The 15161-nt window shown below is 42.0% G+C and overlaps 1 protein-coding gene across 4 annotated transcripts in view; it reads left to right on the top strand.

Moving 5' to 3' along the window:
- Window positions 1-15161, top strand: part of EPSTI1 (epithelial stromal interaction 1) — a 100583-nt gene that overhangs the window by 51519 nt on the left and 33903 nt on the right. For 3 of the 4 annotated variants that reach the window (XR_009536778.1, XM_060129178.1, XM_060129177.1), the window contains exons 7-8: window positions 5334-5427; window positions 13319-13399. Coding sequence is in view for 2 of the 4 variants with exons in the window: in XM_060129178.1 (XP_059985161.1) it covers window positions 5334-5427; window positions 13319-13399 (175 nt within the window). In the remaining 2 variants the exon portion in view is untranslated. The remainder of the gene's footprint in view (window positions 1-5333; window positions 5428-13318; window positions 13400-15161) is intronic. The other variant, XR_009536779.1, reaches the window with a different exon arrangement.

A 15161-nucleotide genomic window follows, 5' to 3' on the forward strand; every position in this document is an offset into this window, starting at 1 on the left:
GTTTGAAAACAGAAGAAGAAGGTAACTTTCTCAGTAAAGTCTGGAACAGGATAAGAAGGGCATTTGCTATTTATCACTGATACTGATTTTTAGATAGAAAATTAGAGTTTCTATTTCTAACAAAGAAAGAATTTAAATATTGGAAAGGAAGAGATATAAGTGCCTCTGATTGCTCACCTAAAACCTCTCAAGGAAATCAACTAAAAAATTATTAGAACTAATACAAATAGTTTGACTATCATGAATGAATCTAAAATCAATATGCAAACACTTCTGTCTTTGCACCATCAGACACACCATCAAAAGCTCATTATAAAATATAATTGAAAGAAAAATTTCATTTACAATAATCATCCACACTGTAAAAGAGGTGAGTGTAAGCCTAATAGATCTATACATAAAATAAAATACCTAAAATAAAATGAAAATATTAAATGTAGATCATCTATTTACTATAGAAGGGGAAAAAATCAACATTGTAAAGATAATTCCACTCTTATTTATATATAAATTAAACAGGACCTTTTGTGAAATTTGCTAAAACACTTTTAAAGAGAAAATATGAAAAAAAAAAATAGACAAACCTGAAAAACTGAAGGGACAGGGAGAAGCTTGTACCAGGTATCGTATACAACATAGGTATGGTAGTAATAACAAAGTGTTATTGGCATTGTAATAAATAAACTTAGTGAATGGGAGAGGGTATACAAATAGACCCATGGGTATATGGGAATTTAGTATTTAGGACTTTAGCTATTGATAAAGGTATTTGTTCAATCAGTGTCAAAAGGACAGATAATTTGACAAATTGTACTAATTCAGCACAATTAGAATGTAATGAAGAATGCTTTTATAATTTTGTGGTAAAACTCCTTTCTACGCTATATACACAACTTGGAAGCCATAAGAAAAAAAATACAGATTTGACTACAGAAAAAAACCTATGATAGATGACGTAATGAACTACGTTACAAGTAAGTGATAGTCTAGGAGAAACTATTTGCCTCAAAAATAATGGGCAAAGGCTTAATTTCACAAAGAAGCCTTACAAATTAATAAGAAAAAGGCAACTCTAGAAAAATTGGCAAAGGGCTTGAAACAAATAGTTAAAAGAGAAGAAATATAAATAAATGAAATATTCAGCTTCACTAATCAGAGAAACACAATTTTTTTATTTATTACACTGGTAAAAATATAAATGTATTGATAATATCTCACATTAGGAAATGTGCTTTCATTTATTCAACAATATGTACCTGGTATGTGTCAAGCACTATACTAGGTTAGTATATACTAGGTTAGTAAGTTCCTGGTATGTACTGTGAATATCACTGAGTCGTGCTCCTGTTGCCCTCCCTCCATCTAGGCCCACTTCACTCATTTATATCACCGTCTGCACCATGCAGTCATTGGCATTTGTGCGTCAGCTGACAGGAGGTGAGAGAAGAAAAAACTGCCCCATTCACTCCCAGCAAGATAAAAAGAACCAGGGAGATATTTGTCACTGGTATTTTTTCAGTGAGGGTACCTTTTAAATTATGACTAGCTTTAAAATCGGTAGTTTAACATTTTTATTAGTATGTTCTTTTGTTTTTGATGTGAACTATTTTTTAAAAAAATCTTTATTGAATTTGTTACAATATTGCTTCTGTTTTATGTTTTGGTTTTTTTGGCCGCAAGGCATGTGGGATCTTAGCTCCCCGACTAAGGATTGAACCCATACCCCCTGCATTGGAAGGCAAAGTCTTAACCACTGGACCACCAGGGAAAGTCCCTATTAGTGTGTTCTTATGTGTCTTGTCATGGTGCAAAGTTGGCGGTTACCTGGTGGGTAACCAGGTAGAGGAAGGTGCGTAGCACCTTGTAGCCCTGGGGTGTGATTAGTGGCAGTAGCCTGATTCACAAGCTCCTACAGATCTAAGTGAATGTTTTTAAGCGTATTCTTTTTTAAAATCCTTGCTGTTTATCTATTTTATATATGGTACTGTGCATCTGTTAGTCCCATACTCCCAATTTATCCCTCTCCCCGCTTCCCCTTTGGTAACCAAAAGTTTGTTTTTCATGTAAACTGATTCTTCCATGAACGTTAGAAACCCTAGTTGTCTTTTCTAACTATTTTTTTTAAAAGCCTTGTAGGAATTATCTTTGCATTTCTGTCCTATTTAAATGAGCCAACAGACACACATTTCACTCTCTGTGGCCTTTCCCGTATATTTTATCCTTTCAAAAAAGTCAAAAACTTTTTGATTGATGAATCTCCATTAACATTAATATTCCATCATATTGCAATATAACCAGCCATATCCCTTTCCTTCCCTGACTTTCTCACCCTCAGTTTCTCCTTCCAAACCCCTACCTGTCCTCAAACTACTGGGATAAATGAGTACACGTTTTTATACTCTGGGCCTAGGCCTGATACCAAGACAGCTTAAGGGTGGGTTCCTCCCCTTTCCCACATTCTCCTCCCCTGACTAAGGTTCTGAAATAACTAAGATGCCTAGTTTAATCCTTGAGAATTCTATTCTTCTACTCTTCCTCAGCTCTTCTTGGCCTCTTCTTATGTACTACTTGTGGAACTGATGACCTAAATGGAGAGAGAATTCTCTTGTATATATAAATTTATGTTGTATTACTAGGGTTGGCTAATTGCTGTGATCAACAGACCTCAAAATAAATAGTTGCTTGAGCATTATTATTATTTTTTTCTCATGTAAGACATGGGTGAACAGGTTTGAGAGGAGACCCCCTCCACTCAGATATTCAGGCACCGAAAACTGTTAGCAGTGCTACCACCTTCAATACACAAACGACTTCCAACTTTGTGCTGGGGTTTGCCTCTATCCAGACAGCCAGAAGGAGGAGGAAAATGTATGGAGGTGCATGCGTAGGAAACTTATTATTAGTTCATCCTGGAAGTGGTGTGTATCACTTCCTCATTCCATTGGTCAAAACTCAACCACATGGCCAGCCTTAGCAGTAAGGGAGGCTAGGCTAGTCAGGTTGTGTGACTAGAAGAGGAGAACTTCCATTCTGATGGACATTTAGCAGTCTCTGCTACAATGGGATTATGTCCAGGTGATGCTACCCTGAAGAGACATTTTAGGATAAGCCATGGGCATCACCCTAAGAACAAGTGTCATAAGTTGGAGATGAGTTAAGTAGATCTTCAAAACCAGTCTGTTATTGGTGGTCCATCCTCAGTTGTTCTATGGAGAATAAAGGAAGGCATCCTGTATTTATGCCTGGGTCAAAGTGATAAAGTGGGAGAGGATCACCCCCCTCAGTAGGTGGCAGAGTCACAGTGGTGACAAAGAAAGAACCCCCATGAAAAGGTGACTCAGTGCTAGAGTCCAGGGTTCTTAGTTTTGTTGGATTTCCCGTCCAGTAGATCTTCCTCCTTTTGCCCCTCAAGGAGGTTCATATATTTTGTTTTTATTAAATACGACCATAATTACCTACAGGAATTCCAGTCCAGTTCAGCCAATGTGTGGAATTTACAGTATTGATAGTAGAAAAATGCCATTTAGCCTGGTAGCTTGGAACTTGTCTTGTTTGTATAGTTAATCACTTGGGAGTTATCCACCATTCTTCACAGGCCCCTACTTGTATGCCTCTGACAGTCCTGTGGCCCTGTCATTATGATTGTGGCATGAGTGGGGCAGTGATCGTTGGCACAAAGGCCATGCCTGGTGGTTAGCAACCCAGCCAGCTTAGTGCTTGGCATTGGCAGGTAAGAAGCAACTGTTGGAACACAATGCGGGGCTGCCAGCCTACTTGGTCTGAAGCTCCTTATCTGCTTATTATCATGGTGCTTCTTTTTCACTGCTTTCTCCCGTGGTCTGCTCTCAGCCAAGGATATTCAGAAATCTTAACCAAACTTCTGGCAATACTCTTCTTTTTGCACTTTTGACTGATGGCTTCATAAAGCCCCAGACAATGGGGCAGCTTCCAGCCTCTGCGACTTCATTAGTCTCCTTGTCTATTCTGGGCAAGATAAGCAATCCTAGACAAATGGAAAACCTGCTCGTCTCAGCTGCTGAAGCCTTGTGTTTCTCAGGGTTATGTTTGTCACTTAACTTTCAGCTCTTCCTTTCCCAGCTCAAGCTTCTGTCCTTGTTCAAGTGCCGTGTTCTACCTAAGTAATTATTTGAAGTGATGTTGGCATCTCTTTAACTTCTAATTCCTTTTTGATTCCGCCCCCCTCACTGGATACCATTTATTTTTACCAGACCATTTGTGTCTCCTTTGATGCCCATGCCCTAAATGCTTGATAAATTGGATCTTAGCATCAGCCTAAAGTATTAGCGGGAAGCAGAGGGATGACAAAGAAGGAAGCAGAAGGGGAGCAGGGTGCAAGGGTCTGGTGCAGTGTAAGTCTGGCCTTGCTGAGCTATTTGATTGTGAATATGCAGTAAGGGGATCAAAATCCCACAAATTACATGGGGAAAGGACAAAGGAACCGAAATTCATCACTGGTAAGCAGAATGGGGCAGTTGTTACAGTAAGGACTGGGAAACAATTCCAATATTCATGCTTGACATACATGAGGGGAGGACCTGGGATGATGGGGTGGATTTTTAAGGAAAAAGCAACTTATTAAGACAGAGGATTCGTCTAGGTCCATCTATCACAGTCTCTTAGAGCTAAAAAGAGATGCCAGAAATACAGACCAGAACTGGCAGCACTTCTTACCTTCCGTGGAAGGTACAAACCAAGTATAAAGGGGTGTGTGTGTGTGTGTGTGTGTGTGTGTGTGTGTGTGTGTGTAGGGAGAGGGTCCGTTTCTGCTTTCAGAATTCCAAAGGGGTCCATGACTCATAAATGGTTAAGAGTTATGGATTAGCAGCTCTGTGTATGCTGAGAGTAGTCAAAGCACGAGGGCAGTGAGATGACTAGGAGAGAGACCCCTGGAGGGTGAAGGGCCTAATATGACACCAGTGTGGAGTGAGGTGTTGTAGGGGAGGGATATTCCACAGCCCTACAGTGAAGTCTGAGTGTCACGCTTTAAATGTTCAGATAGGAAATTAGGGCCCCATACTGTGGAATCTGAGAGGACATTTATCTCCATGTCAAAGTACACGAAGCAGAAAAAAATGAAATCATAGGTTCATATTCCACAAACCTAGTTTTACATTTTTCAAACTATGAATGCAGCCTTGCAATAGCATTTTGTTTTGATTTTCTACTCCACCGTTCCGCAAACTCACCTTTTGTTCTACCTAGGACACTTTTAGTCATCCCCCAATAAAAGTCTAGGCTAGTACCCAAAGGCACAATAAATAATGATAGTTCTACTTTGATGAAGGCACTAACACCTATTTGGGTTGCGCTAGCAAAACTGCTGAGTTCTTGAGAAGATTCGACACACAGTCGCCACACAGAGGTACCCGTCCAGTGGCTGTTTGTGACCCACAATCTTCAGCTTGGGTAAGTGGAACGTCATTCAGGGTGTCATCTGGCACTTTGTAAAGTGGATGAAGATTAAGGCCAGAGAGTGACCTGTACAGCATAGAATTTTGGAAGTAAAGGCAGGTGATCTGAGCTGAAACTTTGACCTCAACTATTGTCTCAGCTGTAAAACAATGCTTGTACTTGTTGCCAACATTATGGACTGAGCATCAGCCTCTGAAAAACCTTTGATCTCACCCAGTCATCCGTCCATCTATCCATCCCTCAAATTTTTATGTTTATATAAGGTCTACCAAGCACATACAATTTCTGCCTGGAAGGACCTTAGTCAAGTGGAGGAGAGAACCAGGTATAAAGCAGAGTGGTGAGTGTAGAGCATGTAGCAGTTGGAAAGCTGAAGCTTAAAAGATGAGTCAGAAGAGAGTCATTCCAGGTGTCAGAAATTAGAAGCGAGAATTAAGGTATAATGGCAAGAAAAAGCATGGCTGTGTTAGGGATGAGTTTTGTGTAGCCACAGTCTAGAAGGGCAAGCCAGAAGGCTGGAGAAGAAATCAGTAGCCATGAGGAGAGTTTCTCATTTGTGGCAGTCTGGGATGGTTCATTGTGTGGGCTGTCTTGGGTAGTGCAGGATTTGTAGCATCCCTGATCCCGGGTACAAGATGCTTTCAGCAACTCCCGGACACTTGAGGTTCCAGAGATGCCCCACACAGGAAGCTCATGGTGCTTCTGGTAGAACACCACTGCAGACATGTATATGCCACATTGGAAAACTTGAACCTCATTCTGTCAGTACTGAAGGTACTGAACAGTTTTAAACAGGAAAGCCTCAAGGTCAGATTTGCATTTTCGCTGGATCACTGGTAACCAGGTGAAGGATGGGTCTGAAGTAATAGAGAGGTCTCTGAGGCTTCTATATTAGCCTCGGCAAGCAATGATGAAGACTTGAAGTAAGGTGGTGGGTGAGAGGATGGAGATGAGAGGGCAGGTCAGAGAACCACTTAGGAGGTGAACGAGGCAGGGCTTGGTTACTGACTGATCAGCTGGGGGCAAGGAAGTAGTGTCATTAAGGATGACCATTGGAAAGCCTTGTAGTTGAAAGAAAAGATTGGTTTAAGTTTTAAAAAGTCTTAGCTTTTCAGGGTTTGGGCAGGTAAATGAGAGGTTGTTAGAGACATCTGATCTTCCTCTCCACCCAGCGCCTTTTCTCTTTAGTGACCACATTTTAAAATGTCAGGAAGACATTAGGACACTCCTTGGGAAAAAGTCATTCTCCTCTTACCTACAAACCTCTAAATGCTGCTTCTTTTTTCCGTGCTTCTAAGGCGGTGTTCCAAAGTCCAAATTTACTGGTGTGGGCTCCACAAGTCACATCAAATCCATCATCCCTCTCCCCTCATTGCAGGGCGCTGGAGGAAGGAGTTGAGAAGCTCTAGGTAGTAGAATTAAACCCCGTGTAGAGACGCTCCATGACATCTGTCTGGATAGCCTTTTCATGATGGGGGAGGGGAGGGAAAGCAGGAGTTGGCTAGCTTTACCACCTGGGTGTTTGGCTGGCAGGATGGTCTTGATTTCTGTTTGAGGGCTTCTTGAATTCTGTGGTCGAAACACCTGTGTGCTTGCTCGATTGATTTTGGCTCGTTTATTCAATTTAACAAGATCATCCTGGAATTTTAATAGTGTCTTCCAAGGCATTAGTAATCTCTCCCAGAGCTGCATTTTCTGTGGATTGATTAGTGCCTTAGTCATAAGATCCTCAGAGCTATTAATAGGAAATATGGAGCAGTGTTGGCTCCTTACCAGCAGCATTCAATAGCTGCTCCCGTTTTGACACCAAACTATTAATAATTTGTGGGTGTTCAATATATTTAACTGACTTTTTTACCCATATTGTATTCTTCTCATACTGTCTAATCCAAATGCATAGAAGTCCTCAGAGAATGCACTGCAGAACCATTTCTTAATGCTTTAGGAAAATCAAGCATGTACACGACACTTCTGTGAAGTTAAAAGAAAACACCTGCAGTTTGCCTTAACTGTGGTCAGTGCACAGAAGGTGAGCACTGCGTGGTCTCCATCTAGGTGGGGCGTGAGGAGCCGCACTGTCTCAAGTGTTTTTAAACACAATTTAAATTTTACTATATAATGCAACTTTCCTGAGAAAATTGTTCTTCTTACACTTATTTAAATGTGGGGCTGCCATGGCAGATGGGAATTTAATAAATGCCATATGATGATGTCAGTGAAAAGGACAAGAAGAAGATTCCTGTGGGTGTCACACAGGAGAACTTCAGACAAGAAGAACTTACAGTGTCCACTCACACATGGATGGATATAGTTCTCTGTACTGGGGGTGGGTGTGGAAGCAGAAGTACCAGCATCATCATACCCTCCCCAGTCCTGATCACTGAATGTTTCCAGTTGTACAATTAATGTACAACCCGTCTCTGGTTTGCTTCCCCCTGCCTCTTCTACAGGGACTAGTAATTTTTAAAAAACCTCATCCTGTTCTTCCACTGCCCAGTGGCTCCCTAAATCTTCAGGGATCGAGTCAAAATGCCTTAGCTTAAGCACAAAGCCCTCTCTGCCCTCTGTCCTCCTGTGCCTCCATTCTCCCCTACCTCCCACAACTCCCCTCTCTGCGGTCCTGCAGTCTAGGTCTCTGCTGCTCCAAGTGTGCTCCAGGGACCAGCAGTATAAGCATCACCTGGGAGCTCCAGACCTGAATCAGCCTGCATTTTTTTTTCAAAAATTCACCAATTTTTTTTTAAATCAATTTTTATTTATTTTTGCTGTGTTGGGTCTTCGTTTCTGTGCTAGGGCTTTCTCTAGTTGCGGCAAGCGGGGGCCACTCTTCATCGCGGGCCTCTCACTATCGCGGCCTCTCTTGTTGCGGAGCACAGGCTCCAGATGCGCAGGCTCAGTAGTTGTGGCTCACGGGCCTAGTTGCTCCGCGGCATGTGGGATCTTCCCAGACCAGGGCTCGAACCCATGTCCCCTGCATTGGCAGGCAGATTCCCAACCACTGCGCCACCAGGGAAGCCCTAGCCTGCATTTTAACACGGTCCACGGGTGATTTGTGTGCACCTTAATGTTTGAGGAGCGCTGCTCTCTAATTCCCGCCTGTCTGGCCATATCCTCTCACTTCCACTACTCTGAACACTCAGTGCAGTTTGCTTTAATTTTTTACCCATGTGTCACGTGACCTTTAAAAAGTCAACACTGAAAGGCATACGTCCCTTGCATCCCTTCAATCCTACCTCCATTTCAATTCTTTAAACTCCTTGTATTTTCCATTGCTGCTGTAATGATTTTTTTGCCAATTTAGTGGCTTAAAACAACACACATGTATTCTCTCACAGTTCTGGAGGTCAGAAGTCAGACATGAGGATGAAGGGACTGAGGTCAGGGTGTCAGTAGGGCTGGTTCCTTCTGGAGGCTTGAGGGGAAATCAGTTCCTTGCCTCTTCCAGCGTCTCTGGGCTGCCACCATTCTTTGGCTCCTTGGCACGTGGATCACTTTAATCTTGACGTTTCATCCTCACCTCACCTTCTCTCCACACTTTGACCTTCTCGCCTTCCTCTCATAATGACCGCTGCGATTATATTGGTTCCACCTGGATCACACAGGCCCATATCCCCGTCTCCAGATCCTCAATTTCTGCAGAGTCCCTTTTGCCATATAAAGTGTAACATTGACAACTTCCAGGGACTGGGACGCGGACATCTTTGGGGGGCCACTATTCATCCCGCCACATTCCCTTAGCCGTGTCTTTTGTTATTTGGCTCTAAATATCTGTTAACGTGTATATTGCTATCTCTTGATTAATCAGTGTTAGATCTTATTCATTTCTTTCCCCCATTCTCCCAATATAATCATTCAGTATTTCAAGGCTTTCCTTTATTATGACTCTGAAAATATTTTCTCACTGCCAGGCCAGTTATACTCTACATTTTTTTCCTTTCAAAACTTTGAAAAAATCTCATTTTATTTTTGCATTTTCTTAGTTTCCTTTGAACATCTGACGGCCTTCCTTTAGCTTTTGTGACTGTTCTACAAAGTGCCTCTTGATGAAAATTTCCACACAGTTTTCCACTTTGTGCCTGTCAGATAACTTGTCAATTTTGGGTTTCTTTCCCTTCTGGAAATGTCCGTCCTCTCTTCCTCTTCCCTCCTGACTTAACCTGTGCTGGTTGTTCTTTTAAGCCTCCTGCACAGCTGTGGTTCTGCGACTGTCCTTTCACGGAATGATTCCCAACCTCATCTGCACATTGGAATCACCGGGGGCGGGGGTGGGGCTTTAAAGTTCCCTGATGCCTGGGTCAGAACCCCCTGAGCTCCTGCCGTATTGTGGCCTGGGCTTCAGGCTTTTAAAGCTCCCCAGGTAATTCTACTCTGCAGCCAAGGATGAGAGTCACGGCTGTAACACCATCTGGGGAGTTGCTCGTGTTGCTTTTCTGTGTTGGGTTCCCTGATGTCTGGTTCTCTATTTTTTAAATTTATTTCTCTGTTTTGGTGGAGCATATTATTTAGTAGCTTGCCAAGAGAAGATGTCTGTTCAAGCCCTTGCATGTCTGAAACTGTCTTTATTCAGCCCTCACACTTAGCTTGCAATTTTCTGTTAAGTATTTCAAATTGCAAATAATTTTCCTTTAGCGTTTTGAAGGCATTGCTGGTCTAACTTTGAGTTATTTGTTCCTGAGAAACCCAAGGCCATCTGAATTTCAGTTCTTATATGAGGTCGTTTCTGTGCTTCCCCTGGAAATAATTTAATACCTCTTTTTTCTGATATTCTGTAATTTCATATTGTGCCTTAGTGGGATGGTCATTTTTATTCATTTTAAGCCTGGAAACTTATCTCTAGTTTTAGATGATTTTCTTGTGTTATTTCTTTGATTTATTTCCCTGCATTTTCTCTTTATGGGATTCTTATTATTCAAATCTTAGGCCTCCTTGATTTATCTTCTTTTTGTAAAAATTTTTTCTCCTCTAATTTACCTTTGACTACTTTTTTCCCCTTACTTCCTGGCATATTGAGCTAGAAAAAACCCCAGTCCTTTCTCTCCTGAGTGTCTCCTTTACTCCTGCCCCACTGACACACACACAACACTTCTGAGGCCAGGTGTGTGTGGTGTTTTCCCCACCAAGCAGTCCTGCAACACCAGCTGGGTGTCCTACCGTTCAACTCAGTTCTGACACTCTCTGCCTGGTGACAGCGTCAGATTCCACAGGGTAAGGACTCAGTCCCACGAGACTGCTCCCCACTTCAGTTGCCAGTTGCAAGTGGTAGGTCCCCAGGGTACCCACAACTTCTGTCCAACTTGGCCACAAATCACAAGTTCCCACAACCTGCACCTGGGGTTTACTTAATTTACTAGAGCCACTCACAGAACTCAAACTACTATATACTTACTTATGTTTACCAGTTTATTAAGGGGTGGATACAGATGAACAGCCAGATGAAGAGATACATAGAGTGAGGTCAGGGAGGGTCTCGAGTGCAGGAACTTCTGTCCCTGTGGCGTTGGGGTCTGGTCACCCTCCTGGTATATGGATATGTTCACCTACCTGACAGTACCCTGAACCCCCATGCCTCTGGGACTTTTATGGAGGCTTCCTCATGTAGGCATGATCAATTATTAATTCCATTTCCAGCTCCTTTTTCCTCTCTGGAGGATGGGGGTTTGAGACTGAAAATTAGAAACATCTAATCATGGCTCAGTCTTTCTGGTGACCAGCCCCCGTGCAGGAGTCATCCAGGAGCCCACATGGTGTTGCCTCAGTAGAACAAAAGATGCTCATTATGCTTTAACCACTTAGGAAATCAGGGATGGGGTCAGAGATGAAATATTAGAACAAGAGATGCTCCTAAAGCTCTTACCGTTTAGGAAATTACAAAGGTTTTAGGACCTCTATGCCAGGAACTTGGGGCAGATATGTGTGTGTGTATATATATATATATATATATATATAAAATCATTAGTCTCATTAATCTTTTTGTCTGGCTTCCACACTAGGCTATAAGCACTTGAGGTCTGGGGTCATGTCTGACCACAGTGCTTGTGCATAGGAGGCTGAAATATTGCTTATTGAATTAATAATATTATAAGCATAGCTTGTGGGGGAGGATGACTAAAAGTGTATATTTTAGCTGAATAACAAAAATTTATTATTAATATGTTAAATCAATATTTTATGATAGAAAAATAATGTGAATATGACATAGGAATTTCTGGGACTTAGAACTAAGCAAAATAGTGATCAAAAGTTTTTTTCCCCCATTTTTGAACAGAAACTTCCTGTCCTGCCCAGGGATCACAGCAAGCATTAGGACTGCAAGTAACTTTGAACTCTTTGTAGTTGAGATGCCATGTGACTTCCTAGTTTCTGTGGCCTTTTCATTGACACTTTATGTGTCTAACCATTTTCTTTTCTGACTCAAAAACTAGGACCCATATTTTGATAAAAGAACAGCAAAGTGGTTAACTTTAAAAGAAAGGTATACAAATAGGTTCCTCAATAAAGTCATCATATCTGCTTTAACTATCTTACCCCTCCTTTTAGTCCCTTGAATATAAGATGTGCCCCCGGCCCCCTTCCCACCTTTCAGATCTTGTGTGGGATATTTGTGATAAAAACTAGCCTTCTCTAATATAAAAAGAAGGGGTCATTGGAGAATGACTCCCCCTCCTTTATATCTTATCACAGTCCCCTTGTTTTCAGAATATGGATACAACAAAGTCCTAGGATATGTGTGCCTGTCTAACGTAGCAGGGTTTGGATATATGTGGGCTTTCTGAACACATCTGGAGCTCCACCTTTCTAATGGGTAGTGCTATAGCTGATACAATTCAGAGAGCCTCTCTCCCTTTCTGGCAAGTGCTTCTTATTATTTGATGGAATATGGGTTTTATAGTGACAGAAATGGGGGAATGAGTTAAGAAGTGCTTGAGAAAAATTATGGCAAGAGAAAAGGGGGGATCAGGCTACATAAACTTTATGGATTATTAGTCCAAAGAACTAGGCCTGAAATATGTCACCTGCTGCCGTGATGCTGCTGGTAGTTTTATGAGAACAATGGATTTCCTACGCATTAGCTTATCAGGCTGGCCTCTCTGCCTTACAGAGGGTGGGCTACAAATCAATGTGAGGGAGAGAAAGTGACATGAACAGATAGGATACTTGAAATCTCATAAATTCCAGCACACATGGTCTCTGCGCCCATGGGGGGAACACTGACGTGGAGGGTCACTGGGACTGAAGGACATCTTACCGTGTGTGCTGGCTCTTCCGAGGTTCCCCCTTGAGGTCCTAATTCAGCCAGAAATGATGGCTCCTGTGCTCCTGAACAGGCTTTGCTACCCCTCTCAGGAAGAGAAGTGAACTTCAGGTACAGATTAGGGACGCAAAGACCTAGAGAGAAAGGCATCTCTGGGATTACGTGGTATCAATCAGCAGCTGACACGCTCTTTAACGGGATAGCGTTAATGAGCAGTAGACACATCAGTGCTTCTGTAGTCAGTGTCACCATTGCTTGCCTCTGATATTTAACAGCTAGTTGGAATATTCTTGAAAAATATATTTAGCTTTCCTCTGATTCAAATCCTTCTCATTAGAAAGAATAAACTATGTCGATTATCTCTGAGGGGATATTTTTAAAGCTTAATGAAACAAACATTTAGATCATCCTTTAAAATGTGCTGATGACTGTGCTTATACTCACCTTCTTTTTGTATATCCCAAGGGGCATCTGCAGACATATGCATAAATCACTCAGTAAGCAACTGTATGTGGAGAGCTTACTACATGCTTAGTATGAGGTTAATTTGTTAGAACCAGACCCGTGATAGGCAGACCAGTACACTGTTGTGATGCTTTTTTCCCATGATTTTTTTTTCCTATACCATTACAGGCCAGAAGACAGGCTTCTATGGATTCTATAAGGGAAGGAACTAAAAAATTGCAAAAGATGAAGGACGAACATAGCCAGAAGGTATTCAAAGACCCAATTAGCCACTGCTAATTATTTGCTTGGGGTACTAGATAATTTTGAAGGGTTTCGGAACAGAAATTCTTACATACATGAAAATTCCGAAAAAAAAAAAAAAAACACAGGTGTTAAAAATGGTGAGATGTGAATGTGTTTTAAGAGTATGGTGGTGCGGTGGCTCCTTCTGGTCAAACCTCTCGTGATACTTAGCCTCATAGGGGCTACAGTGTGTCTGCTGTAGTTGGAGCCAGCATCTCATGGAGAAGATGATAGAACACTTGGGAACTTACGATCTACAAAACATAACCAATGCCACTGCCATTTTTTAAACCAAAGATATATGATATTGCAGATAGTGTCCAGAGACTACTATAATGCATAACAAACAAAGCAGGCATACAAAATCATGAAACTGGCTTAAATGTTCATCTAAAAATATACATAGAATGAGAAGTAAGGATGCTCTACACGTATACACATATGTGAGGCATTCCAAACAAAACATAAAATTCCAAATAAAACGAACAAGAGAAATCAGTGAAATGAATACAGAACCTCCTAAGAAAAGTACTTCAAGGGTAATCCTTATTAGAATATGAAATTTCTGGCGTGTAACTAAAAACAGTGTTGTGACTTGATGGTCATACCTGCCTTGATACGTAGGCTCAGTGGTGCCAGAGGCTCCTCAACAAGGGCTGGGAGTGATGGGGAAGATGGGAGTCAGCTCCAAGGGGCCACTTCGTTCCAGGTCCTTTAAAAGAGCAAAATAAATTATTCAGCCAGTTGAAGACCATTATATTCCCCATCATTTTTATTTTCCAGCTTTTTTCTTGCTGTGTTTATGGTGATATCCTGTCATTTCTTCCAGAATATCTTTTTTTAAAAAATAAATTTATTTATTTTTTTATTTTTGGCTGTGCTGGGTCTTTGTTGCTGTGCGTGGGCTTTCTCTAGTTGTGGTGAGCGGGGGCTACTCTTTGTTGCGGTGCGTGGGCTTCTCATTGTGGTGGCTTCTCTTGTTGTGGAGCACAGGCTTTAGGTGCGCGGGCTTCAGTAGTTGTGGCACATGGGCTCAGTAATTGTGGCTTGCGGGCTCCAGAGCACAGGCTCAGTAGTTGTGGCACACGAGCTTAGCTGCTCCATGGCATGTGGGATCTTCCCGGGCCAGGGATCAAACCCGTGTCCCCTATATTGGCAGGCGGATTCTTAACCATGGTGGCACCAGGGAAGCCCTCTTCCAGAATGTCTCTTAAATCTGTTTCTTCAATTATACAATTAACAGAATTCTAACTCCCATTCTGAGTTCCTCGATTTCGTTTAATTTTTTTCCATTATGTCTTTGTTGCACAAGGTAACTTATTATAGCAATTGTGGGTGGAAATCATATTACGAAATATGTACTAATTGTCGTTGCTCTAATTTGACCCTTTTTTTTTTTTTTTTTGCTGTACGCGGCCTCTCACTGTTGTGGCCTCTCCCATTGTGGAGCACAGGCTCTGGACGCGCAGGCTCAGCGGCCATGGCTCACGGGCCCAGCTGCTCGGTGGCATGTGGGATCTTCCCAGACCGGGGCACGATCCCGTGTCCCCTGCATCAGCAGGCGGACTCTCAACCACTGCGCCGCCAGGGAAGCCCAATTTGACCCTTTTGAGTGCTACCCTGCTCCCAAAAGTGGCCAACTTCTTACTCTTTCATAATTTCATCCAGCATATGATATAAATGACTGTGTCACTGAGCTGTTTTGTGCATAGTACGTAGTAATTAA

Source organism: Lagenorhynchus albirostris, chromosome 18 (genome assembly GCF_949774975.1).
Source record: "Lagenorhynchus albirostris chromosome 18, mLagAlb1.1, whole genome shotgun sequence".
Classification (NCBI taxonomy): domain Eukaryota; kingdom Metazoa; phylum Chordata; class Mammalia; order Artiodactyla; family Delphinidae; genus Lagenorhynchus; species Lagenorhynchus albirostris.